The sequence below is a fragment of the Cucurbita pepo genome, chromosome LG11 (genome assembly GCF_002806865.2).
Source record: "Cucurbita pepo subsp. pepo cultivar mu-cu-16 chromosome LG11, ASM280686v2, whole genome shotgun sequence".
NCBI classification, from domain to species: domain Eukaryota; kingdom Viridiplantae; phylum Streptophyta; class Magnoliopsida; order Cucurbitales; family Cucurbitaceae; genus Cucurbita; species Cucurbita pepo.
The window spans coordinates 5,486,129-5,511,761 of record NC_036648.1 but is presented as its reverse complement, the minus strand read 5'-3'; the positions used below and the strand labels follow the sequence as shown (position 1 = coordinate 5,511,761).

At 35.7% G+C, this 25,633-nt stretch overlaps 3 protein-coding genes and 1 long non-coding RNA gene across 5 annotated transcripts; 3 read left to right on the top strand and 1 right to left on the bottom strand.

Moving 5' to 3' along the window:
• Positions 1-1,592: 1,592 nt before the first annotated feature.
• Positions 1,593-14,342, top strand: LOC111805390 (ALBINO3-like protein 2, chloroplastic). Of its 2 annotated transcripts, XM_023690466.1 has the most exons (14): positions 1,593-2,076; positions 2,734-2,840; positions 3,250-3,377; positions 4,581-4,652; positions 4,986-5,087; positions 5,633-5,692; positions 5,815-5,880; positions 6,826-6,873; positions 8,203-8,379; positions 8,470-8,525; positions 8,656-8,773; positions 12,910-12,999; positions 13,495-13,604; positions 13,693-14,342. In XM_023690466.1, exons 1-14 carry the CDS (start codon positions 1,643-1,645, stop codon positions 13,847-13,849), a joined length of 1,725 nt encoding a protein of 574 aa, XP_023546234.1. In that variant the 5' UTR covers positions 1,593-1,642; the 3' UTR covers positions 13,850-14,342. The 2 variants fall into 2 exon arrangements, with proteins under 2 accessions (XP_023546234.1, XP_023546235.1); XM_023690467.1 differs by lacking the exon at positions 13,693-14,342 and having other exon boundaries at positions 12,935-12,999.
• On the top strand, positions 3,388-3,994 carry LOC111805391. The gene is made up of 2 exons (XR_002816665.1): positions 3,388-3,826; positions 3,933-3,994. It is a non-coding gene; the product is annotated as an uncharacterized LOC111805391 (long non-coding RNA).
• Positions 14,343-15,907: 1,565 nt separating the features above from the next.
• Positions 15,908-22,694, bottom strand: LOC111805761 (dynamin-related protein 4C). Its single transcript, XM_023690979.1, has 2 exons — positions 22,596-22,694; positions 15,908-18,148 (listed from the first exon to the last, which is right to left on the bottom strand). Exon 2 carries the CDS (start codon positions 18,130-18,132, stop codon positions 16,120-16,122), a length of 2,013 nt encoding a protein of 670 aa, XP_023546747.1. The 5' UTR covers positions 18,133-18,148; positions 22,596-22,694; the 3' UTR covers positions 15,908-16,119.
• Positions 19,791-22,363, top strand: LOC111805763 (sugar transport protein 10-like). The gene is made up of 4 exons (XM_023690980.1): positions 19,791-20,421; positions 20,505-20,827; positions 20,913-21,542; positions 21,681-22,363. The coding sequence occupies exons 1-4, from the start codon at positions 20,289-20,291 to the stop codon at positions 22,149-22,151; spliced, it is 1,557 nt and encodes a 518-aa protein (XP_023546748.1). The 5' UTR covers positions 19,791-20,288; the 3' UTR covers positions 22,152-22,363.
• Positions 22,695-25,633: the final 2,939 nt, after the last annotated feature.

Here is a 25,633-nt window from a genome sequence, read left to right as displayed (position 1 = left end):
AGTTAATTTCACTGCACCCTTTCACATAACTTTCATACTTGTATTATTTCCAAGTTTGACAAGGTAGGAAAATGTCTTGTCTAAGCTTGAAAACATACCTTCACTTGCACACATGGTTTGAGCAACGAGAATCTAAGAGCCAAACATTGCTCCTTTTTGCTTCATGTCTTCCCATACGAGCCATTAACAACATTTCATCCTCTTATTTCAGCTCTGCATAATTCAATTCCTTATTCATCTTTGGACATTCATATTGAAAATTACCCAGGTCATGACACCTATAACGTTCAATAGTTGCTTTGCTGAAAGTTGATCTTCCTCTTCCGCGTTCTCTGCCCCTGTAAGTTCCTCTTCCTCTATTACTTATTTCCGTTCGTCTTTCGACTTTTAGAACTTGCTCCTGTCCATTAATGCGGGATCTTTGAAATTTTTGTTCATGCACCACTAATGAACTTTGTAATTCATTAATGGACATGTTATCAGTATCTTTGGATTCCTCAATAGATACTACAACATAAAGTAAATTTTTCTTTTTCAGTGACATGTTATCAGTATCTTTGGATTCCTCAGTAGATACTACAACATAAAGTAAATTTTTTTTTTTTTCAGTAGTGTACGCAAAATTTTTTCTACAATTTTCTTGTCTGGCATATCTTCTCCCTGGCTTCTTATCTTGTTAGAGATTATCATCACTCTCACAAAATAATATGTGATACTTTCATCCTTCTTATCTTTAGCATCTCAAATTCTCTCCTTAATGCATTAAGAAGAGATCTTCACTTTTTGGTTTCCACCAAATTTTCGCTTCATCGAGTCCCAAACAATCTTGGTTGTGCGACGATCCAAGATTTGTTTAAAGACAGTACGATCAATTTCCTGGAAGAGGTAATGCTTTACTTGGTGATCTTTGAGTCTAGCATCATAAAGGTGGCCCTTTTGTACCTCAGTCAATATTGTTCCTTCCTCTCGTTCTGAGAAACCAATCTACACCACACTCCATAGACCCTTTGGTTTGAGCAAATTTTCCATCAGCTCACTCCAATGATCATAGTGACCATCGAAGTGAGTGATCTTCGCTAAAGTTTTGTCTTCACTCATACTCTCAATTTGATCACTCAAAAATTGTGGCTCTGATACAAATTGTTATGTTTTGACATAACTATGCTTGAAACATAAAGAATTGAAGTCCAGTTATTTTGACCTAATCAAATTCTTCTAATAACCATAGGTAGAGGGAAATGACACTTCTAAATTTAAAGGTATTGGTCCTATTTTTGAGAGCACAATGTATGTATGTATGTATGTATGTATGTATGTATGTATGTATGTATGTATGTATGTATGTATGTATGTATGTATGTGTTTTTTTTTTTATTTTAAAATTTAATGGTATTGGTCCTATTTTTAAAAATTCGTATTTATATTCTAAAAATATTTTTTTGACTTAAAAGTTTTGAGTATAATTTTAAATTTTTTAAAAATATTAATGAAATTTTAAAAGTTTAATGATATTTTTATTTAACTAAATGTATTTTTGAAACTTTAGGGATTTTTATTAATTTAAAACATTTTTAATAATTCAGCACAAAACTATTTTGGAGTAGAATCCCTTTTCCTGGTTCCATGTCTTCTCCGCCCTCTAATGGCAACGTCCAAGCTCTGCACTAACCTTCGCCGTCTTCGTCCATCTCGTTTTTACTCCTGCGCTTCCCTTTCTTACCCTATCGCCTCTCGACTTCACCAAGCTCACACACTCCCAAGCTCTCATCATCACTCATTCACCAGGCCAACCCATCGCTTTGATCATCATATAAGCTCTATTGGTGCTCTCACCGCCTTCTCCTCTCGGTCCTTGTGGACTCGTTCAGACGATGATTCGGAGTTTCAACGAATTGACCTTTTTGCAAGCCGCGTCTCCGACGACGATACGGGCATCCAGTCAGGGATTCAAGACTTGGAACTTGGAGGAGTTGTTGAGGAAGTCATTAATGCGACTGCTGTGGAGGAGTCAATTTTACCGACTCAGCAATTGACTTCGATTCTGGATGGGTTTCATCAGTATACCGGACTGCCCTGGTGAGCATTTCAATGCTTCTTATATGGTTCCGGAGGAAAATTGAGAAAAATGTTCGGGCGGCGTATGGATTCTTATCTTTTCCATTTGGAATCTGAACATTTTGAATCGTGTTTTGTACATAGTAGTGGGAACTCACTCAATTTCAAAACTGTTTTTCTTTTATTTGATATTGGAATGTCATGGCCAAATTAACGGACCTGTCACTGTTTTTCTCGCCACAGTAGATAACGATCAAGCTGTCTTTGGTGTGGTGGAAGTTCATTATATTGTGTACTTAATTGTTGTTAGCGTTGTTATAATTTAGTTAGCTCGGTTAGTCTTTCGGTATCTGTTGTCGTAAACCATCTTTTGTTATGTAAGTTAGCGGCGTAGTTTTCTGTTGTCTTCCTCAAGTTCATCTATTCAAGAGAGCATCTATAGCCATGCATGATCATCAAGAATATCAATGTAATACTCCTCCCATTACATTGTTATACTCCGCGTGTAGGCTTGAGTTATATGCACGAAATTTTAATGTTCTCGTTGTTTAAAAGTTTGATCTTTTAGGGGTGAGGAAAGATTGTGTACGGTGTTTTGTATTAAGATTCAAGCTTCAATTTTGATGTCCTTGGAAATAATAAGTTTTTAATTTACTTCGCTGACGCTTTTAATTTCAGGTGGGCAGTTATTGCCTCGTCAACTTTAGCTCTCAGATTCACGTTGCTGCCCTTACTCATTGTTCAACTCAACAAGTTGAAAAGGATTGGAGAGTTGTTTCCTAAGTGTAAGTTTCCAAAATAACGAATGGATTTATTTCTCTTTGCTACCTGGCTGATTAAAGCTTTTGACTTGGGTTGTTGAACTCTCGAATGATATAATACCCTATAAACCTCAAGGATAAGTTTTGAAATACCCAAAAAAATCGATAAGTTTTGATTCAGCTTAAGAAAGGATTCCTCCTTACCAGGATAGAAAAAAATTATATTGTCCGGAAACTAGAGATGAGATAAGGAAACATTATCCTTCCCAACATTGAAAACCTCAAGGATGTTGCCCCACAATTAGTATATTAGAAAAAATCACAATAATTGCAATCCTTCTTACAATTTATTACTACGTTATTTATGCATCAATGTAATTCACTTGTTTAACACAATTAATTTATTTGGACTTCTATTTTGCGTTTCTCAAAGTGCCACCTCCACTGCCACCACCTCTATCGGGACGGAGTTACATCAACCAACTTTCTCTTTTCCGAAAGGAAAGAAAGGCAATTGGATGCCCATCATTTCTGTGGTTCGTTGCATACTTTTCCATTCAGGTGATCCTAATCTAATTAGATTCTATATTGTTTCTGGAAAAATGTTCTACTTTCATGCTCATCAAAGTTCTACTTTAAACTATTTTTTTTGTCTTTGTAAATGATAATCATTCAGTGTCCATTTTGTCTAGAAGTTAAAAAATGTTTGAAAACTTCATGTCCTTTCCTGATGAGAGTGAGAGAAGGTTAGAAAGGGGTAGTCCATCTTCATTTGAAATACTCAAGAAAGTACGCAAAAATATTTTTTTTCTGGATAAAGATTATTGACTTGTAAAATTTGCTCAAAATTAAAATTTTAAGGAAAAAATGGATAGTTAATATTTTTGGCTTCTTGGATAGCTTTTTTTGTAAGAGCTGGTAATGATGATCGCTATACTTCTTATTTTGCATGGTCTTGCCCCGTGCTTTCTCTTTATTTTGCTTTGCTTGGAAAGGAACAAATTCCTAAGGTCAGTTGTTTGCCTAGAAGGTCCTCCACAGAAATCATCTTTTGTTTCTAGGGCTGTGATGGTAACCTTTATAAGGTCTCAAATACTTTTGGTGTTCTGATCATAGCAGGTGTGCTGGGATATGAATTGATGGATGAGGTGGTATACCATCTTCCCATTTGAGATGGGAGGCAACTCTGGCATACTGCTTTCTTTTTTGTTCTTTGGAATATTTGGCTGGGGAAATTAGGAGGTCTTGAGGAGCTAAATGAGGGGAGAGGATGTCTTGGAATGAGGTTTGGGCTTGGCTAGGCCCAATCTACAATTTTTAAGATTATCCTTTATTTCCTTTTTTCGTAATTGGAGCTCTTGTTCCCTGTAATTGTGTTGTTTGATAGTTTTTGTTATTTGATCACTTGAATCCTTTTGTTCCGTTTTTTCTTTTTCATATTTCCCTTTCATGTTCTATTTTCTTCAATGAAAGCTGGCTTTCTAGGAGGGAAAAAAGAGTTGTCTCAAGCTCAATTTGGTTTGCTGTATAAACCCATCAGGAGCACAGCTTGTTCTTTAATTAGTTGACAATATTCTGAACCATAAATTATGGAACTATCAGAGTTCTAAATTTCACATTAGCTTTTGTTATTTTTACTTGTGTTTACTTAACCATTCCGTGCAAGCATATATATTATGAAGACTATTTTTCATGTTTTTCTATGTTTAGATTTTCTGATGAAAGTTTTTGTCTTTTTCTCTTTCTTTTTAAATGTTTGTGCAGGTCCCATGCTTTCTATTGTGGATGGTTACTATCCGGAAAATGTCACTTAATCATCATCCTGGATTTGACTGTGTAAGGCTGATATATTAAATACTTAAAAAAAAAAAAAAAAAAAAAAAAAAAAAAAAAAAAAAAAAAAAAAAAAAAAAAANTCATTAAACCACTTGAAAAGTGCAATCAAGGGCAAGGATGTGTTGGGCTTTGTAGTTTGATGGATTTAGCTGGTCATCCTACCATACTATATGCCTCCTGGAATTCCTTTCATTTCTGAGCTTTGATATGATCGACAAGCTGCCGTAGTTGCATTATTTTCATTTTTTTTAATATCTATGGATTTTATTTTTATTTTTACGTCTCTAAAGTTGGAATTAGTGAAGCGTTAAGTTTGTGGTGCATTATTTGCAGGGTGGTGCTTTATGGTTTCAAAATCTAACAGAGAATCCACATGGAGTTTTAGGCCCCATATTTCCACTTCTAGTTGCCAGCTTGCACTTCATTAATGTTCAGGTATTCCAATTTTTTCTTGTTTTCAAGCACAAACATGTACAACACATTTCTTTGAATAGGCTATTATGTTAGGTGCTTCTGATCTAGCTTGAGTGTTTATAAGGCATGCGAAGATTACCTGGTGCCATTGCTTAAGGGTTCAAGAGGCATTGAAACCTAAGATTTTTAGAATGGTTGCTGCATTGGCTATGTGGATGTTTGAAAAGGAAAAGTGGAAGGACATTGAAGAGAATATAGCAGAAACTTTCATAGAGTTTTGTAGCATTGTATGGTCTTACAAACATGCATGAACTTTCATTAGTTATCAGCAGTATGCAAAGAGAAAATTCTTGTTTTTCTTCGATCTTCACTTGCCTAGCACATTGTTGATTGTCATCATGAAAGCAACTATGTTGTTTTGACTTATTGTTTCTATATTGTACATTTTTCTGGGGCAATATAGATTTTCTGGTTTTTCAAATCTTGTCAAAGAATCATCCACATTTTCAATTTTCATTATTAACAGGTATGTTTTTGTGGCTAATTTCGTTTTTGCCTTTGCCCAGGTGTCTTTCAGAAAATCATCTTTGGAAAAAGCAACTGGTATATTTGGCATTTTAGCTAAAGTGAGTGTTTAAGAAGTTCTCAATATTGACAAAAATGTCCTCATTAAATCATGCTTATTTTTTTGTTCCATTGCTTTAGTATTTATTTCAAACTGATAAATATATTTTCTATGTCTCTGCAGTACTACAAACTCTACTTGAATCTACTAACTGTACCACTGTTTTTTATTGGTTACTGTATTCCTCAGGTAATTCTGTTCTTGATTATATTTTGGAGTGGTATTTTTTTAATTTTGTATGTGATTTCACCATTCTTGTAGTATTTACTGGAAGCATTTTGACTTCATAGATTTAACATGTTTTACTCATTTAAAATTTGTCTACCAGGACTTCTATATCTTTTTTAAGAAGCATTTAGTTGAGGCTTTCGTATTTTATCTGTGTACTTTGTTTCAACTCTTTTTTCTGAGCCGGAACACTGTTCAATTTTTAGTTGATACAATGGCGATTGTTTTATAATTTTTTTCTAAAAAATGGATGTTACATGTCTGAAGGGTTTTCTTTTTGGTGGGACAAAAATTAGAGAATATATTCACTAAAAAAATGGAGATGAGATATCCCTACTAGGTCAATGGGTCACAGAAAGGCTTTCTTTTCGACAAGAAATGAAATGCTCATCGTCGTAATAAAAAGGGTAAAAAAATTTACTACCCCCCCTCATATGTTGTTATCTTGCTTGATCACCTCTGTGCTCATGCAGGAGCAATTAGTATTTCTATTTTTCTTATTTTTTTTTGTTAAGAAACGAAGAATAATTGATTAAAGAGGGTCGGACTAAAGAATACTAAATTAGAATTTAGTGGGATTGACGTCCCTACAGAAAGGAAGAACTAGCCAACTGATCCTAACAGAATCTAAGTTAATCTCTCCACTTATTTTTTTTTTATTATTATTAATTCTTTTTTAATGATTGACCAATTTACCCTAATGGTATTACCTCACAACCCATATGAGCTGGCGTATCTATATAGATTTTCTTTGCTCAATTGTTACTCCTTTTTACCTTGTCTGACAGTTCTTATTACGATCATTCTGGTTGTTTCTCAATCTTTGTGCCAGTATACTGACATCTTGCCCCTGCCCATTTGGTCCAGAGTTTACTGAACTTTTTTCCCTCATTGTTTCTTTGGCAGGGTAGTCTAGTCTATTGGGTTACGAATAGTTCGTTCACTGCAATTCAGGTAAGGTCTTTGTTTAGTTTTTCATCGATTAAGAACCAAATTTTACCACTTTTGTTGAATGAATATTTTGATCGATTGCTGTTTGGACATACTTTCAGTTTTTGGAATATCTTTTGCAGTGATCTCTTGGTTATTTCTTGCGAGCAAATCTTTTCCCTTTATTTCTAATTCCTTTATGTTGTCTGTTGTTCTCTTTCCTGGCTAACAAAAAGAACCTTGATTAAAAGATCCACACTTTCATTTTAAAATTCTAAGTTTCAACCAGTTAGAGAATGGTTTTGGACTCAATTATTGATTGCCACTCTCTGATTGTCGTTTGGTTGCTTGACCAAATGAGAAGATCACACTATCCTTTCAAGATTGTCGGAAAACCTCATTGTTTGGTCCTATTAATAGCCAAATGACCAAACGCTTCATCACACAGGGGGAAGAAGTTCTTTTACCAATTTTTGAGTGATGAACTTGTGGGCAGCTCTATAACCCACCGTTACCACCTCTGACTTTCCTTGTATAATTTCTTTGAGCGTCATGGTACAAGCATATAAAATGGCAACAGCGAAGTTATAAAAAAAGTGACTCTTCAAAACTCTGACAGTAGCTTTGCGCAGATTAATTTTTGCCAAGCGATAGTACCCTTGGTTTAGCCCTTGTTTCAGTCTTCCACTAGCTGAGCCTGCCCATGTTTTACCCTCAATAATGATACTCAACCTATAAGAGTTGATTAGCTGTACTTCATGGTCTCCATTTGTAACAATGTAATTATAAAGCTACCATACAATCCAGCTAGTGGGTATTTGGGTACAGTGAAAGTGTAGCCATCTTCTTCCAATTTTATATTGAACAAGGATTGTTGTAAGTGGCTGGCGTGAGAGGTGCAAAAAGACACAAAGTCCTAAGATTATCATCTGGTGGGTGATTACAACCAATTTTTTTTCCCCTTGAGCTAATATCTAGGACAAACTCACTATATAATGGTGTACAAAAATTGGATGAGAAGGAAATTAATTTTGTCGCGGGTGATATGCTCACTTCATGTTCAACCATCTATGGCATTTATTTATGGCTCAAATGATTGTTGCCAAGCTTGTTTCCGAAGTGATCCGCTTGGATGGATTTCCGAAGTCCATCATTTCCAAATGCCCAACTACCAGGAATTTTGAAGGAATTGTACAAACGATGGAATTTTCAGTAATGAGCTTTTTCCTTCTCCTCTCTCTCTCTCAAAAAAAAAAAAAAAAAAAAAAAAAAAAAAAAANAGTTGTTTTTTTAGTACTCTTTGGTGGTTTGATTGCATATTTTGAGTAGCTTATTTTTATATCAATCTTGCAGCAATTAACCCTCCAACATCCTGCTGTACGCAGTAAATTGGGATTGCCTTTCAAGGATGCTCCTGTGGGCACTGCAACTCTCAGAGAAACCAATGATCCAGGCAAACTACCGTTGGAGACACCCACGAAGTGGAAAAAAATTTATGTAGAGAAGCTGTCTCCTAAGGAATTGCTTGCTGTAATTATGCTGAGCTCAGTTTTCTTTTTGTGTTGGTTCAAGTTAGTGTAATACAAACGTTTTCAGGTAGCTAATGATTAACCTTGACAGCTTTCCGTTCAACTCCTATCAAAAGGGCAAAAAGAAAGGGCTATTCCTTTACTGCGGTAAGCTTGTTAGTCTTCTTTCTTTAGATTTCACTATCATGTATATCTTCTATATGGGCCTCTCTGGTGGGTATTTTGGTCTAAATTGCAGTGGAAAAAAAGGCCACACATGACTCGTTTAATATTTTAGACAGGCACTTAACAAGGATCCTGAGTATGTTCGAGCTTTGATTGTCATGGGACAAACTCTGTTACAAAATGGGCAACCTGCAGAGGCTATTGCATTCTTAGAGCGTGCAATTTCCAAGGTCTGAGTTCAAGTGTTGAATTTCCTTTTTCCTATTAGTGTATAATTTTCTTGCTCGTGCATAACAATGGTATGATGTGTTGACAATTATTTGAGTTTCTGATAACAGTGCATGGTCATTTTCAGAATTGAGTGTCGCCCTTTTCATTAAATTGGTAAAGATTTAAAACCTAATTTAAGAAGAAAGCCGATGAACAAGACAGGAAAAACCCCGGTAGTAACCAGTTAGCAAGAAAAGAAAGGTAAGGGCATTTTGCACAAGGAATGGAAAACAAACGGGAGAAATTATGTGCATGAGGAAACTAATTAAAAAAACAAGAAAAAGGGATCTTGGTTAAAGTCATGGGCCAAGTGAGCTTTTCAGTAATCCCCCTCCAGATTGGCTTGATCATGTAATTCTTGAAATGTTTTTTTTAATACATCCTTGGTAATGAGATCTTCATTTTGTTTCTATCCTATTCATTCTCTTTGTTGATATCATGAGTAATTTAGTGACAACAAGAGTAGATAAGGGTTTAGTCGGGGATTCTAAGATAGGATCTGAGAGCACCTCATCTTTCATATCTTTAGTTTGTTGAACCATCTTTTTTTTTTCTTGGGGAGGAGAGTTCATATACTTATCTTGATAGTTCTTTTTCCCTTCTTTGAAACTATCTCTAGTCTTAAGATAAACGGAGGGAAAAGTCTCATCATTGTCTTAAAGTATGCTCACTCTAATTGGACTATTGGGTGACTTTGGTGGGTTGTGAAGATACCTAGCTACTCTTTTCATATCTGGGGCTTCACTTTGGTGGTAATTCGAGGAGTGTGTCTTTCTGCAACCCTAGAGCAAGTCCAAAGAATCCTCTTGTCTTGGAAAAAGGCTTTCTTTCTATAGGAAGGAGACTTACCTTGATTCAATATAGTAAATTGGTTCCCTATTTACTTTCTTTCCTCGTTTAGAATCAGTCTCTGTGTTAAGGAATCGAGGAGGGTGGTGGATCTTACTTGGTAAGGTGGGAGGAAATTTCAAAGCTGGTGGTGGCTGGAGATTTAGCCGTTAGTAACCTGAGATTACAGAACGAGGCTATATGAGAGAGAACTTATGGTCGCAGTCTTAGCAGTCCAAAAATGGAGACTTTACTTTCTGGGGCAAAAGCTTACAGTTTTATCTGATATAAGAGCTTCAAAATATTTGCTTGAGCAGCATGCAGTTCAACCTGAATACCAGCGTTGGTTGACCAAACTCCTTGGGTATGATTTTGAGATATTATATCAGCTTGGGTTACAAAATAGATTAGACGATGTGTTATCAAGAATGCATCAACTGATAGAGATAAAAGTATTGGCTGTCCCTTCCTTTATGGATGTTAAATTGATCCAGAAAGAGGTAAAAAATAATGACTTGCAGATACGGGAGAACTGTTTTGAAAAGGAATGAAATCAGATGTCAAGTCCATGTGAAGCAGTGCATTGTGTGACTGAGAAATAAGTCTGAAGCTCTATCTCTTGCCAGATTACTACAACCTCTTTCAACCCGGGCAGATTTTGGGAGGCCATCACTATGGATTTTGTCAGGGTTACTTAAATCCATGGGGAACGACACAATTTTGGTGGTGGTAGACTGACTGAATAAATATGGTCATGTCATCCCTGTCTGTCATCCTTTCTCTGCAAAATAGGTTGCTGATGTGTTCATTCAAGAGGTGGTGAGATTGCATGGTTTGCCTTGTTCTATTGTATCAGATTGTAACAAAATTTTCATGAGCCATTTTTTGTAATGAGTTGTTTGCCTTCCAAGGGACTCATCTCAAATGGAGCACAACTTTTCACCCTCAAACGGATGGCCGATCGGAGATAGTGAATACGTGTTCGTAGATAGCGAATAAGTGTTCGGAAATGTGCCTCAAGTGTTTTTGCATTGAGCAACCTGAGAAATGGGTATAGTTACCATGGGCTGAGTATTGGTACAGCACCACTTTTCATGTGTCAATCAACACAACTCCATTTCAGGTAGTTTATGCAAGACAACCACCACCACTAATTTCCTATGGGGATCGAAAGACTTCAAGCAACGCGTTGGAACAACAGTTGCTGGACCGGGATCTCACCCTTGTGGTGTTGAAAGAACAACTAGCTATGTTAAAAATCGGATGAAGAAATATGTAGATCGGAAAGGAGGAGAATTGAAGTTTTCTGTGGGAGATGATGTTTTCTTAAAGCTGTGATCGTATAGGCATCGTTCCATGGCTGAGAAAGGGTGTGCGAGAAGTTATCTCCTAAATTTCTTGGCCCTATAAGATTGTTGAAAGGGTTGGAACGGTCACATATAAGCTTGAATTACCACCTGAGGCTTCTATTTATAATGTTTTCAACATTTCTCAATTGAAGAAAGCTATTGGACTAGGGATCGTATGTCAACTTCACCCTCCTACTCTTGAAGACTTACAAGTGGACTGTGATGCCCAATGAAATCCTTGGTTGACGCTGGAATTATGACATCCTTGGTTGACTGTGATGCCTGATAGTGAATAACTGTTTGTAGATAGCGAGTACGTGTTTGGAAACGTGCCTCAAGTGTTTTTGCATTGCACATGTTTCAATCGACACAACTCTGTCCAGGTAGTTTATGGAAGACAACCACAACCATTAATTTCCTATGGGGATTGGAAGACTTCAAACAATTTGTTGGAACGACATTTACTAGACTGGGATCTCGCCTTCGTGGTGTTGAAAGAACATTTAGCTTTGGCAAAAATCAGATGAAGAAATATGCATATTTGAAATGAAGAGAATTAAAGTTTGCTGTGAGCAATGACGTTTTCTTGAAGCTGAGACCGTATAGGCAGCGTTCCATGGCTGAGAAATGGGGCATTTTTTGGCCCTATATGATTGTTGAAAGGGTTGGAACGGTGGCATATAAGCACGAATTACCACTTGAGGCTTTGATTCATAATGTATTCCACATTTCTCAGTTGAAAAAAGCTATTGGACCATGGAACATACTCCAACTTTACCCTCCCACACTCAGACTTACAAGTGGACTGTGATGTCTGATGAAATCCTTGGTTGACGCATTGAATTATGAAATAGAGCAGGAAGAATGGCTAGTGAAATGGGTTGACCAGCAGACCTGTGAGGTTACATGGGAATCAGTTGACTTTATGAAGACGCAATTCCCTACTTTTCACCTTGAGGACAAGGTGATTTTTCGAAACCAGGTGTATTGTGAGACCCCCAATTCAGCTTACTTACTCAAGAAGGGGTAAAAATGGGAGTGCACATGGGACCATTAGTTAGTGGAGCAGATGGTTGAGGGAGAGTACTGAGAGGGGTTTTTTGTCGCGTTTTGTTTTTGTTTTTTTGGAGTGAGACTGAGTGCTTTTGAAGGAGAGGATTCCAGCTCTCTCGAATTGCTGGATAAGTCGTGATCGTGTTCTTCATGCTCTTATTTTCGTTCTATTTTCTTGTAGTCACTTGGATTTCTGCTAAGACTTCCGTTATCCAATGTATAAATATCATATTAGGGTTCGTTTCCCCTGTGTTCGATTATTTGGTGTTTATCTGATTGCAGGTAATAGTCAGGATCCCAAACAGGTTCCTCTAATGTTATTCCTAGTTCAATTAGGATCTTGAAGTCATATACCTTTACATATTTGTACCTTGGTGGTCTTCAGCTTCTACATCATTTATGGGTACAACTAATTCACCATGTTACAAAGTTTTCCCAAACAAATGAACATCTAGTGGTTGACCAGATTTCCGAGCTTTCCCAATCAGCATCTAAGTAGATTTTGGCATTTATTTTTGTTGCTTTCTTGAGTACAAGCCTTTTAATGGAGCTATTTTTAGGTATCCCAAAATCCTGAAAACACTCGGTATATTCTCTTAGTGAGACTAGACTTGCATAATTGACTACAAAGTAGATATGAAATCTGTAGAACGATTGAGGCAAAAAAGTTTCCATTAAAAATATTTACTATTGCGTTTTATCAGTTGGTGCATTGTCTTTGCCCATATGTCCATCATATATGTTACTATTGTGTTGCATCATCTCTTAATCCGTAGACAAGAGGTTTTAAGCATAATTTACAATGTCTGATGCCCATTATTTGCTTATCTCTTATTTCGCTAAAACAATACTCATGTCTTATTCAGTTATTTCTTTCCGGTCATCCCACAGAAGTTGAGGGTGAAGATCTTCTAATTCTTGCATCCCAATGGGCAGGTGTTGCCAGTATAAGGCAGGTGAGAATTGTCCATGTTTTTTTTATTTCCCCTATGCCTATTAAGAAGGAGATCAAGATAGATTGAATCAAATCTGTTAATTAGGAACTTTATTCTGGACTCTTCAATTGCATGTTAGAGAAAATTTAAAGATGGCTAGGATGGACATCGTTACATATGTGGTCAAAATTGAAATATCTGTAGAGATAGTTATAAAACTGCCCCAAAAGCTGGACCTGTTAAACTGGTCTAATTTCCATTTTATTTCATTTTCAACTACCTGTGGCTGGGAAATTTCGTTATTCTTTGTATAATTTGATTGCACCCCAGATATTACCAGACATCCATGGTTTCTTTCAGTTGATCTGGAAAATAACTAGCTCAATGAAGTTGACACTGTTGTGTTAGCCCTAGCAATTTGCCGTTTTCTGGATTAATTTGGCATGATATTCATGCACATTGTGAGTATCAATTTACGTTCTATAACTAAATTTCTTGTCATTATTGGTGTGTCAGGGGAAAATGGTAGAAGGCATTGCTCACCTGGAAAGAATTGCAAATATGAAAGAGCCAGAAGAAGCAAAGAGCAAAGCCCATTATTATGATGGATTGGTTCTGCTAGCAAGGTCTCAACCATACCAGTGATTAGAAAAGATTTCACATTCCCTTCCATCAACAAGAAATTTACTAATATCTTATTTCTTGTCGTTTCAGTGCTCTTTACAATGAAGGTCGTAAAGCTGAAGCAACCAAATACTTACAGTCAGCTGCAGCTTATAATCCTGCCTACAAGGAATACTTGGATCAATGCGAGGACGACAATGATAAATTAGTGGGCGATCTTGTCAGCAGCCGGAGAGGAGATTATTGATTCACTTCCCCTTTCGAAACATGACTGACTTTTCTTTGATGTTATTTATGAATAATCCAACAGAGCAAATCCAGGAGTTTCTCAACAGAGGAAATGTGTTCAAAATTGGACAAACACTGAAGCTGATGGCAATGACATTAAATCTCCCACATTCAATTGGTTAGGTAACTTCCCTATAGTTCACTGTTGAGTTCAATATTGTTTGGATGAATTTAAAAGAAAAAAGAAATGCTCATTTGTTTTAATAATATATTCTTATTGAAGTTAGTTTTATACCCCAAAAAAGGTATATTCTTATTAAAGTCTTAGATGTGATGCAGATTACAGTTGTGAAATAAACTGAGATATGGTTTCAGTCTGAACTTTTGTGCTTCTTTATATGAAGTTTGACGGTCAGAAGGATGATGAGGGTGGATTGTGGTTTGTGAATGGTCTATATCCTTGAATTAGGTTTCTTAATTCAGTGTTTATCTATAATATTTGATCCATATTATATTTTGTTCCGAGGGTCGTCTGTATCTTTATTATTTACGGCACTAAAGCAGGATTTTTTTCTCTACATTTCATCTTGGGTGGTTGATACTCAAGCCAGCCACGTAAAGAAAAAGATAAAAGATGAAGAAGCCAAAAGAGAGAAATTTCATGTATTTTTAATTGAGGGGTAAAAATAGAATTAAAAAAAAAAAAAAAAAAAAAAAAAAAAAAAAAAGTCATTTATGTAAAAGTTTTTTTTATTATTGAGTTAATATGAGTAATTTTTGACGATTTTTATAGTTAATGGTTGACGTCAAGTTAAAAAGGGAAGAATTAAAAGTCTTAAAAAATTCGAAATTATGAATCTTCGACTATTACTTGTAAAACATCAAACTATGAACTATAAATCTAAGTACTCCATTGTTTTAAAAATGGTTGGTTTGGAAATATAAAGCAAAAAAAAGGAAGCTAATTTTACAAAAAGAAAGATGAAAAAGAGCAATTATTTGTGTTCAATTTGACCCAAAATGATGATTTGAATTGATGAAAAAAGAGTTTGATTTGGGTCCTTTGTTTGCAGTCTATCCATCTCCCTCTCTTCAGATTCAAATTTGATCTCAATTGCACCATCCGCCTCTTCCTCCCTTTCTTCCGTCTGGTAACATCCAACTTTTAATTTTCCATTTCATTCATTTATTTTCTGTTCTTCCTCCAAAGCATGAAATCATGTCATTTCTACATCTTTTCCCCTGTTTTTCTCTCAATACACACAATACCCCTTTTCATTTTCATTTTCATTTTCATGTACGATTCAGAAATTCAAAATGGTCGCTAAAAGATGCTTCTGATTTCGATGGTAAACCGGAGTAGTTCAATGAATCTACTCTTTTCTTTCTGCTCCACGAACTAGCGAGATTGAATCTGCTTTTCTCCTTTAGATTCTCCATATGGATCACGAGGCTGCACGAACGACTCGAATCTCAAAAAAGTATGATTGCCTTGAGATATTCGATCAACAAGATTATCCGAATCTTACTTTTCCTTGGAGTAATTCCTTATTATTTTAGGGTGCTTGTATATATTTAGATCTAAAGGTTTTATTATTCAATAAGGTTGCTAGATCAAATTTTCAAGGGTTACGACCATTCGTAATGAAATCAACTCGATTTGGAGGTTTTTTACAATCCAAAACGTTTACGAGAGTTCTTAAATTCAATTTTTTTTGAGTTCATAGATTTAGTTAGTTACAATTTCTGTACCACAGTTGAACACTTCAAAAAAAATTTCCTTTTCTTTCCCTCTTTGTTTCACTCTTAAAAATAGGTGGAAATGAATGATATGATTTTCTAAAACTCATATAAAATTCTTATCATTTAATTTCTAACTCAAAACTAACGAATTGCAACTAAATTAATGAAAATGTTTCTGCCTATATGAAAGAATTACTTCTATGTCTGAAAAGGGTTCAGTCGAGGTATATTAGAAAAGAAGTGCGAGAGGTTAGAAAAGGGTGTGAGGGTACTTTAGGTATTTTAGTTAACTTATATCGTTTTTTTTATTATTTTAATTCGATAATATATATATCGTAATTAATTGAGTTATATTCGAGCAACAATCTGACATTACAATAGCTTAAATTCTCTATTACATAGATGGAGACTTGTTTTGCCATACCACTGGATGCGTCTCTCTTTTGACAGATTTCATTCTATGAATGAAATCTGTTTTCTTAACTATAAAAAGACACACAAAACTCTAAAGCATATTAAAAATGGAAAGCAGCATGAAAAATGCGTTCACTCACCGACCACTTGGGACGACACAGAAACAGAATCCACAATGTTCCCTACAACCTCTTTGGACTCCTTCAGAACCTTGATGCTCTTCTTCAGCTTCTCCCTTTTTACAGACAGCGATGGCGACTCCTCCAACAGCCTCTCAATCCCTCCTCCGCCCGGCCTCATCAGCTCCCCAATTGTCTCCTTCTCAATCTCCTTGTTCACTAGATTCTGCATACTGTACTGCAAGTACAGCGCCGTGCTGTCCACCATTCTCCTCAAAACAATCTTCCAGTATGCCGTCATCCTCATCTTCAGATCGAAAGCCTGCTCAAGACAATCTGGATGCTGCCACAGGTTCCCCACTTCGACGTTTCCGAACCCGTTAAGGAGCACAGAAGCTGGATGTGAATCGCTTCTCAGCACCTGGTTCAAGAATGTCCCTTGATTGCCCATGAGCTTGTTCCATTCGGTTGTGTATTCAGCATCACATGTGTAGTCTGTGAGCTTCTCCATTTCTACAATCTCTGTTATCCAACTCACAGTTCGGTCTTTCATCGCCTCGACAACGTTTTTACCAGATCGTCTGATGGGCTGTTGGAGCTGTGGATAATGTTCAGAATGGCGCATCAACACAGCAAGAACAATGACCTGAATGTAATCCCAAGCTTTCATGACAAACTCAACTGGTAAATTTGATATTAAGTTCACTTTCCTTTGAAGGATCGAGAGAAAGGCTGTGCGGGGGAGGAAGTTTGGAAGTCCAATGCCTCTGGACTCCTCCAACACTTTGATCTCTTCCATTAGGAAGTTGGCTGTGTTGTCCGTTCCAATACACTTGTGAAGCTCGCCAGAGAATTGATTGATCATTTCGACCATTCTGGCTGTCGAATGCATCTTTGCGTCGTCGGGAAACTCATCATATTCTCCCCTGAGGAGAACTTTTCGGAGGGACTCTTTGGATTGTCCTATGATCTGCATGAACGTTGTCATTGCCTCAGCAACTGTTGATAGTTTCTTTGGCATCTTATTGAGCTCCGCAATATTTGTAGTTAACTTTTCGTTGATTTGCTTTACAACTTCTGGCATGCATCTTGCTATACTACCTGCTTGAATTTGCACCAACTTCTGAGCCAACACTGGAATGCCTACAACAGATTTGTCAATCTTGGAGAGAAGAGGATGAGTTGCAAACAGTTTAGCTTCTGCAACTCGAGCTTCCTCGTACGACTCATCACCTATTCGGTTCCTGACACAAACATAACCAAGCCCGATGTTGACATCGTCTGCAGTGACCTTCTCATGTAGGCCTTCTGGTGCCTTGTCCGACTTAGTCACGACTGCCAACGTTCTCATCCCGGTCTTGTCGACGCTCTGAGACATTCGTATCGATTCACAAGTTGGAAAATCAACGGTTGCAGACAAGACATTCAAGATGATGCTCTCTTCTGGCTGAATATGCTCCATGATTATATCTTTGATTTGGTCATAAATATCTTCAGGCTGATCTTTAACAGGCACCCTTGTAATTCCAGGGAGATCAACCATTGTAAGATCAGGAACACCATTTTTCTTCACAATCAAAGTCAGTGGCGTTTTTGATATCCCTTTGCCACTGCCAGCAATCTCCTCTGTGGCTGTACTGATGTCTTCAGCAATGAAGGATTCATCTGTGTGGACCGTTTTTCCGCTGTACTCCAAGAAGAGCTCAGGTTCCGGATTGGGGTGATTTTGGAGCCTCATTATTAGAGGGACCCTGGTGCAGATGCCCTGACCTCGAGGTAGGCTGATCCCGGCCAACGACTCAAGGACACTCGACTTCCCTGATGATTGATCACCAACAACAACTATGGTAGGCAGTTGGATGCCTTCTCTCATGATCATAAGATGACGAAGCTTATCCACGGCATCGAGGAGAGGACGAATGCGATCATTGTAGGATACAATCAGGGGCGGGACCGAAACCGAATGGCTGTGGCGGCTTGATTCTCCTTGATGAACCGATGAGCTATCGTTGCTGTATGGTGCCATTCTTAGTCTGCAGGCTCTGTGAGGGCAAGAAGACATAGTTAAAGACTTGGAAAAGAGAGAGATTACAAACAAGTATACACTTTCTTATAGGAAGTATATATATATATTATATATAGAATTGTATCACACAAGTCTATGAAATTGAAAAAGGGTCTAATAGATCTTTACATTTTAACTCTTAACTTGGTATTGACGAGTTATATATGTAATCATTCTTTAATTTATCTCTCGAAAACAAAAAATTCCAAAAATAATAAAAATAAAGGCATAGACAAAGGAGAAAAGAAAAGTTCTTATGCTTGCTAATTGTCTTCTCTGTCTCAAAATTCTCATAAATCTCATAAATCAAAAGCTTGGAGGCAACAAAAGTAACAATTTTGCCTAGATTGCAAGGGAGGACAAGAATCCTGTCACATACATTTATTTATTTTAATTTTTATGATTTTTCTTTTTAAATTGGAAAAATGAATATTAATTCTTTTTAATATTTAATAAAATGTAATATATGACTGAGATTTATTATTAAATATATTATTAAAACTATGTCGTAATCTATTTATTATTAAATAGATTATTAAAATTTTTTTTTTTAATTTTTTTTTTCTTGCTTGCTAGGTGGTAAGAAGGCATATAAATATATTTAATCTATATTATATTCTTTCACGACTAAATTAATAAAAATACTCTTAAACTTTATACTTATCTCAAAAATCTCAAAAATTCATTAATGGTTGGTTTGATTATAAACCATTAGTACTTTGTTTTTAAAAAATCCTCAAACTTTTAAAAGGTTTCAAAAACCACCCTAAATTTTTTAAAGGGTTTCAAAAGTAACCCTTTAACTTTAAAAGATATTTTTAAAAAATTTAAAACTTCAAAAAGACTTTCAAACCATTTTAAAAACTTCAAAAATAACTTTAAAACATTTTTTAAAAAATTCAACCATTAATATATGAACAAGAATGTTAGTACTATATTTCAAAATACCTATAAATTCAACCATTAATATATGAACAAGAATGTTAGTACTATATTTCAAAATACCTATAAATACTAAACCTAAAACTGATACCTTAAACTCTTAGAAAAAATATTAAAATTTTTGGAGATAGACCGTTTTCATTTATATATTGATCATAATAAATAATTTTTTTAACTTTTTTTTTCTTATAAGGTTAAGGGTTCTATGCTACTTGAAAAATTGAATGGATATTTTTTTAAACATAAAACATAATACTAACGGTAAGAATATGTTTGAACTTTTTAAAATACAAGGGCAAATTTTAAATAATATTGAAAGTTTAAGAGTATTTTTTAAATAAACTAGCCACACTTCCATCCAAATCACCATGGTGATGACATTTTTTAAATATTTTTTAAAAATTTAAAGATATTATTGAACCTTTTAAAAGCTTAAACAAAATATAAATTTTAGGGATATTCTTATTAATTTAGCATTTATTTTATTATAAGAAGAGAGTAGTATTTATTTTATTTATATTACATTTATTTTGGAGTGAATTTATTTCAAGTGGCAAAAAAATGTTTTTTAAACTAAGTTAGTAAATATATATTTTAATGTCATCTCATAATTTTGTTGATAAATTCTGTACTAAAAGTAAAAATTGAAAAGAAATAAAGGCGACAACCAAGAAAATATCCTGAATATTAAGGCTTAAACTATAACAAATAGTCTTGAATTATATCTACCAAATTTGCAGTTCTATGAAATGATAAAGCATTTAAAATCATGGCCAAAAAAGAAAAACTTGAGAGGAAAGAGAGAAGTATGCTGGCCAAGGTTGCCGATTTTAGAGGCGAAAATCTGCATATCATAGTTATTTTTAAGATCCAAGAAGCTGAGTTGAGCAAAATCAGCAGATAACAACCATACAATCAAATCAGTGGAAGCCTTGATTACAGCAAAAGTTGTTATCAGATCCACAAATTCAACAAACCCACCAATCATCATCCACTTCACATCCCTATATAAACACTACAGAAAGTGTAATCTAAACATCGCAAAACAAAGGGTCTTCTCCCTTTTAGTTCTGTTCTTCTATTTCATTTCTGTTTTTACTTTTTCTTTGAAAAAAACAAAAACAAATAACATCTTGGTTTAAGCATTCATTTAACATTTGAGAGAAGTGTCCAAGATGGCTGGAGGTGGATTTGTTTCTCAAGGCGGTAGTAAACAACATGCCGGAGAAGTCAATAATTTTGTTATTATCACTTGTTTGGTTGCCGCTATGGGCGGTCTCATCTTTGGATATGATCTCGGAATCTCAGGTCCGCAATTCTTCCTTCCTATGTGTTGTGTGTTCTCGTTTCCAATGAATTTATGTGTGTTTTCTTTGTTTATTTGTTTTCAGGTGGGGTGACTTCAATGGCACCTTTCCTCCAGAAGTTTTTCCCGGCGGTTTATGAACAAGAAGCCAAGGCGCAAGGAGGAAACCAATACTGCAAGTTTGACAGCCAGCTACTGACACTATTCACATCTTCATTATACTTGGCAGCATTAGTTGCTTCCTTCTTTGCTTCAATGATTACCAGAATGTTTGGAAGGAAAATGTCTATGCTCCTTGGTGGCTTAGTGTTCTTGTTGGGTTCAATCTTAAACGGGGCTGCTATGAACATTGCAATGCTAATCATCGGTCGACTGTTACTCGGTTTTGGTATTGGCTTTGCCAATCAGGTAAAGATTATCCTATAATCACACTGAGCTTGTAATATTCTATACTAATATCAGTATCCTGAAGTATATTTTTTTGGTTATGTAGTCTGTTCCAGTTTATCTATCGGAAATGGCACCAGCCAAGATTCGAGGAGCCCTGAACATTGGTTTCCAAATGGCCATTACCCTAGGCATTTTGGTTGCAAATCTTGTGAACTATGGAACAGCTCAAATTAAAAGTGGATGGGGATGGAGGCTTTCTTTAGCTCTTGCAGCTGTTCCTGCAATCATGATGACCGTTGGAGCATTCTTTCTACCCGACACTCCTAACTCAATCCTTGAGCGTGGCAACATGGAGAAGGCAAAGGCAATGTTGCAAAAGATTCGAGGTTTGGATAATGTGGATGAGGAATTTCAAGATCTTGTTGATGCATGTGAGGCTGCAAAGAAAGTGCAACACCCGTGGAAGAACATCTTACAACCAAGATATAGACCTCAACTTGTCATTTGCGTGGTCATCCCATTCTTCCAACAGCTCACAGGAATCAATGTGATCACATTTTACGCACCTGTTCTCTACAAAACTCTTGGTTTTGGTGACAGTGCTTCACTTATGTCCGCTGTTATATCTGGTGTCGTCAATGTCGTTGCAACAATCGTATCGATTGTAACAGTCGACAGGTTTGGTCGAAAGGCCTTGTTCCTCGAAGGAGGCATCCAGATGTTTGTGTCCCAGGTAATGAACTATATATTAAACTAACTCTAACCCAAGAGCTGATAGGCATAACAAACTATCTGAAAAGCTTAGATGGTAGCTTATATCATGCTCCTTTAAATCCTATCCATCTCTAACACCAACTTTGAATATTGCTAGCTTGCTGTGGGAGGCATGATATGGAAAAGCTTCGGAGTGAATGGTGAAGGATCAATGTCAGGAGGGATAGAAGCAGATATCCTACTGGCTCTAATCTGCGTATATGTGGCAGGATTTGCATGGTCTTGGGGTCCATTGGGATGGTTGGTACCTAGTGAAATCTGCCCACTCGAGATCCGATCAGCAGGACAGGCAATAAACGTGTCGGTTAACATGTTCTGGACGTTCGTGATTGGTCAACTGTTCCTCTCCATGCTTTGCCACTTGAAGTTTGGTCTATTCTTCTTCTTTGCAGGGTTTGTGGCTGTTATGACAGTTTTCATTTTCTGGTTCTTGCCTGAGACCAAGAACGTCCCAATTGAGGAAATGAACACAGTGTGGAAGGCACACTGGTTCTGGGGCAAGTTCATCCCGGATGATGCAGTGATTGGGCATCATGTAAGCATGGAGCCTTATGGCAAGGGTGTCTAAATTTCAAGCAACAACAACAACAGCTATGTGCTTTGTTCTGTGCTTGGAACAGAGATTTTTGTTAGTTAATTACATCGAGGAGAGGTGTTTTAATTTTGATTCCGAATCATGTACAATTTTGATGAGCTCATTCCAAGGTGCTCAAATTGATAGTGAGTGATTTGTTATAATGATCAGTTTAGTAAAAAATAAATAAATCATCGTTTTGATCACTTTCACTTGCTCAGCTTTCCTTCTTCCTAAATCTCATACGTAGTTCTATTAGAAACGCAAACAGACACGAACAGAGCCAACTAGCGATTCCGAGCATAAACAGAACATTATAAATGCCAAAGCATAAAAATCTCCTCCAAACAGAACATTCAAGGAAGATCAGAAACAGAAAAAGCAAAGCAAATGTAAATGCCAAAGCATAAAAGCAGAGAGAATATAGAAAGGACTTACAAATGCGAAGAGTGTGGGAGGTGAAGCGGAGATAGAAGTGAGGAGATCGGTGTGGTGGTGTTCTTATAGAGTAGGGGGAAGAGGAAAGGGTGGGGCGAAGGAAGAATAAGAGAGGACGTCATAGAAGTGAGGTGAGAGTGGGCCTTCAATGTCTCTGCTTTTCAATCCTTTCTTTGTCCGTACACACTTTATTATTACTTTTTTATTTATTTTTATTAATCCTTACAGGAGACGACGAGTCGGATTTGAAGCTGAAGTTTGAAGTTTATGTCGTCTCCTCTTCCCCACTTCAATTCTCTCTGGGAGTCCTCATTTCATGCTAATTTCCAATAATTATTTACTACATGCATACCACCCTCCTCCTACCACCAGTAAAACTGCGGTAGCCACCGATACGATTCTCAATTAAAGCACTCATTTCGCAACATCAATGCGTTTTCGCTTGCGTTCTAGATTAGTTGTGAAAAGTTGCTCTACTACGGATGCGGTTTTTTTGCATGCATGCAAAAAAAATATTTCTCGTGGGAAATGCCCTAATTTAATGGTTGGGAACCGAATTTGTGACACTGGCGGGTTTTCGCATGCGTTCTAGGCGGTTCCGAAATGCTACTATTCGTAAACGGTTTTTGAGTATGATTGGGTTAGATTGTAGACTCTCGAGTCACCAACCTAACTAACACAAAATTTCATATTGGTTTAATCAATAATTGTACGTAATTCAACTCCTTAACCTAAAGGATTTAAAATTAAAATACAACAAATTTAAAATTATTAAATAGGACAAATTTAAATTTAAAATTTACCCAACACTAATTTACTTCCCAACAAAACTTAAATGATGCAGTTTTAGTTTTCGTGTAGAAAAGGGTAAAATAAACACCGTTAATTTAATATAATAATAATAATAATAATAATAAAATTAGAAATAATAAAATATGATTTATGGATGGGAGGAAGATGCAAGGTTCCTTCTTATGGAGAGGAAATAATATTTTATTTTCTTTTGCCTTTTCCTTTTTCCTTTATTCTTAATTGGGTGGACTTCACTTTTTCAAAGTCATCAAAGACTACCCTTTTTAATTACCTTCCTTTGTTAAGGTCTCTCATTAGTATCTATTTAGATTCTAAAATTTTAAAATGATACGTAGTTCAATTATAGAAACTCTAAAATTAGACGTGTTTTGATTGGAGTAATTATATGATGGGCACTCCCTAGAATGCATGTGAGTGAGGACAAAACATACCGAAAGAACTCATCCGACCTAAACTTTCTAGAATGCATGGAGTAATTATATGTTGGGCATACAGGTATCGGACCTAAATTTTGAATACAGATCCAAATCCTAAACATCGGGCTTCACCTGAGACCTTAGTTTCTGAAATTTGAATAAATTCCAGCGACCCAACTACTACAACTTTTGAAAGAGTCGATAAAAATTTGTTCGATACTAAACACAAATTAAAAGGGTTATTGTAAATAACAAAAAGACAAACAAACTTTGAATCATTATAAATTATTTCTCATGTTTTTTAAGACCATCTCAATCAAATATTATATTAAAATAATTTTTATTCCTATAACAACGTTAATAAGTGTTTTTGTAAATACCATCTCTTATATTCCTCGTTTATTTCTAATTTATTAATCTTTAATTAAATATTAATTATTAAATTATGTTCTTTTATTAATTATTATATTAATGAACCTAATTTAAAACTAATTAAATTCTACCATTTCAAGACTTTAAAATTGAGATTAAAATTGTCCTAAATTCTTAATAATAATAAAATAAATTAGTTTCAAATTTTAAACCATGTAAAATAATAATAAAAAATATCCTTAATTAGAGATGTAACTCTAATATTATTGGTAAAGAAATCATTTTTTTCTATTTGAGAAAGTAAATATTCTACTCGGACTCACTAATTTTCTATAGCTCAAGTAATTTCCATGATTAGATATATGATCGGATATTCAAGGAGATTTCTAGACCTGTTTTATAATAGTGTTCATACCGATTATAGGAGGCTAATCAGAGACAAAGAGTATAACAAGAGGAGCCCTTAAGCCAACTTGATACTTCTATATAGTAAGTGTTATGCTAAACGAGTCTTGGTTGAACAAAAATATTCCCTTAAACATTGAATGTTATATAATGTGGTCTAGTGAATCATTTTAAACGAGGAACAAATTATAGTTGGTCTAGATTTGTTCGGAGATATAAAATTGTAAGTTTTGTAAGTTTCCTCGCTTTTAGATGTAGAAGGTTTGTTCAAATGTTTTGAGTTTCACTCATTCAATTCATGCGAGCATAACTCAAACATACAATGGGTAGGATAGACCCTTCGATAGGGTCTAATATTATAGATAAGATTAGATCGGTGGCATACAAATTAGTCCTACCACCGGATGAATCGACTCCATGTATCCATGTTTCACGAATACTTGGATGAATCGACTCACTTCGTAGATTACGAGTCCTTACAAATAGCTAAAGTTATGAGAAAAGATCAATAAGAATTTTAACTTGAAAAGTGACAGCCTTCTGTACTAGGAAAATGGTATTTACAAAACCATCAAGCACGAGAAACTATGTGAGAACAGAAGGAAGAGATGAGGAAAAAATACCCCGAGTAATTTCAAAATTAACACAGTTTTGAGGACAAAAGTTTCTTTTAGATGAAATTTATAAAGAAAAAAAAAATAAAGATAAGATAAGAAAATGAAAGTTGTCTCACTCTCACATAGCTTTAGTTGGGAAAGTGGGGAGTTGGACTCGGAGGTTCCTTGGTCTTCCTTTCATCTCACTTGAGCAGTTCAAAACAAGTCGGAGAATACATTTTCTAACGGCTCTAGGTCGGCATTTCGGCTAATTCGGCTTGGGTCTATTTCAATCGTTCAAAATTATTTTGTGCAAAATTAGGTAAGTCAATTTCTAATTTTAATTTATGATTATATGACTCATTAGATAGAATTAAATTTTAGAGAGTAACATTAAGCTAGCATCAAAGGGACGTAGTAGCTTCAACCAAGTAAA

Excerpts from the sequence above, each read along its gene's own strand:
- LOC111805761 (XM_023690979.1), bottom strand. The coding sequence starts at position 18,132 with ATGGCACCATACAGCAACGATAGCTCATCGGTTCATCAAGGAGAATCA.
- LOC111805390 (XM_023690466.1), top strand. The coding sequence starts at position 1,643 with ATGGCAACGTCCAAGCTCTGCACTAACCTTCGCCGTCTTCGTCCATCT. Across the intron at positions 2,077-2,733 it reads CAGTATACCGGACTGCCCTG|GTGGGCAGTTATTGCCTCGT; the intron begins GTGAGCATTTCA and ends TTTTAATTTCAG. Across the intron at positions 8,526-8,655 it reads AGGGCTATTCCTTTACTGCG|ACAGGCACTTAACAAGGATC; the intron begins GTAAGCTTGTTA and ends TTAATATTTTAG.
- LOC111805763 (XM_023690980.1), top strand. The coding sequence starts at position 20,289 with ATGGCTGGAGGTGGATTTGTTTCTCAAGGCGGTAGTAAACAACATGCC. Across the intron at positions 20,828-20,912 it reads GTATTGGCTTTGCCAATCAG|TCTGTTCCAGTTTATCTATC; the intron begins GTAAAGATTATC and ends TTGGTTATGTAG. Across the intron at positions 21,543-21,680 it reads TCCAGATGTTTGTGTCCCAG|CTTGCTGTGGGAGGCATGAT; the intron begins GTAATGAACTAT and ends GAATATTGCTAG.